At 49.6% G+C, this 1467-nt stretch overlaps 1 protein-coding gene across 1 annotated transcript in view; it reads right to left on the minus strand.

The window, feature by feature from the left end:
* Nucleotides 1-596: 596 nt before the first annotated feature.
* EMH_0022550 (uncharacterized protein) overlaps nucleotides 597-1467 on the minus strand; it is a gene marked incomplete at both ends in the record, with an annotated part of 2460 nt that continues 1589 nt past the window's right edge. Inside the window, 1 exon segment of the mRNA XM_013501979.1 lies at nucleotides 597-704. Within this exon segment, the coding sequence (XP_013357433.1) occupies nucleotides 597-704 (108 nt within the window).

Here is a 1467-nt window from a genome sequence, read left to right on the forward strand (position 1 = left end):
CGGGGCTGTATCCGGTACGCCCCTACCTGCATATACACCTGGAAAACATTCCCAGGTGAAATGAAACAAATGCATGCGCGCCGAACAGGCCGCATTACTCAGCAATAAAATAACCAAACACTGGTAATGTAATACTGCACCTATATTATTTCAAACTGAATTAAACAAGGGAAACACACGACATGCACGCACGAAGGTGGTGGTGTACATACACCCCGTTTAGGCGCACCACGTGAAACCGGAAAGCATGCATAGATACGCATGCAAATGCTCCCAGCAAAAGAGCAGCAGCAACACACAGCTAAGAATTCTGCTGCTGCATCAGCCGCAGTAAAGAAAATTGGCTGGCAGCAGATAGTGTACACTGCTGCTGCAGCTCAAGGCGTGTGTGCTGCTGCTGCTGCTGCTGCTGCTCCTCCTCCTGCTGGTCGTTCCAGTCATTCGGAGAAGCAAAACGTAGAGCTGCAGCATGCAGCCATCTGATATGAGGCTAAAACAGGGTTCCTGTTGCTGCCGCTTCAGTTCAAGGCGCGTGAGCTGCTGCTGCTGCTGCTGCTGCTGCTGCTGCTGCAGCTGCTGCAGCTGCACCTCGCCCTTCAGTCGAATCCACTGTCATCGTTTTCTATAGGGGGTTTCTCCAGCTGTGGTGACCACAGCACACTAAGCAGCGATTTCAAACCCGATGAGCCGTTCTTCATGAGTGTCTGCGCGCACATGCAGCAGCAGCAGCAGCAGCAGCAGCAGCAGCAGCAGCAACAGCAGCAATAGCAGCATCGGCATGGGGCTTCTGCCGCCAGCGTGCAGTGTACAGACAGTTTCAGAGGGGTGGCTGTGAAAGCTAGCGAGGGAAAGGGAGAAGATATTAATTTAATTAAATAATTAAATTCGTCTTCTATTTGTTTTCTCCTTCGCTGTGTTATTTATAAAACGCACAAATGCCTGCACGCAGTACCACATCGCACACAACAAAAGAAACTCCTTAGAAAGAATTTGTTGAATATTTCACTGCTGCTGCTTATGCTGCTTCCGCTGTTGCTGCTGTTGCTGCTGCTGCTGCTGCTGTTGCTGCTGCTGCTGTTACTATGGCGAGAAGTGTGCAGTTGCTGCTACTGCGTAGGCGGCTGCTTCGAGTTTCTTAGCTGCGTACTGAAGTCAGGAGAGCAGTGCCCTGCAGCAAACACATCACCGCTTTAACAGCAAACGATGAGCTGTATGTACACCCCAGATATGAATTGCTAGATAGACACTCTATGCAGACAATGATACAACTAACAACAGCTTGTGAAGGAAACACAAAGAAATTAAAACCCTGCCAGACACCTGCAGCACGGAACTCCTAAACCCTAAACCCTAAACCCTAGAACCATAGAAAGACGGGAATACAAAAAAGTGAAGAGGCGACGTACTGTGGCGAGGACCTTCACAGGCGATACGTAGAGCGACATCCTTTTCTTTTGTGTTTTCTGC

This window comes from Eimeria mitis, genomic scaffold (genome assembly GCF_000499745.2).
Source record: "Eimeria mitis Houghton genomic scaffold, Emh_scaff801, whole genome shotgun sequence".
NCBI lineage: Eukaryota > Apicomplexa > Conoidasida > Eucoccidiorida > Eimeriidae > Eimeria > Eimeria mitis.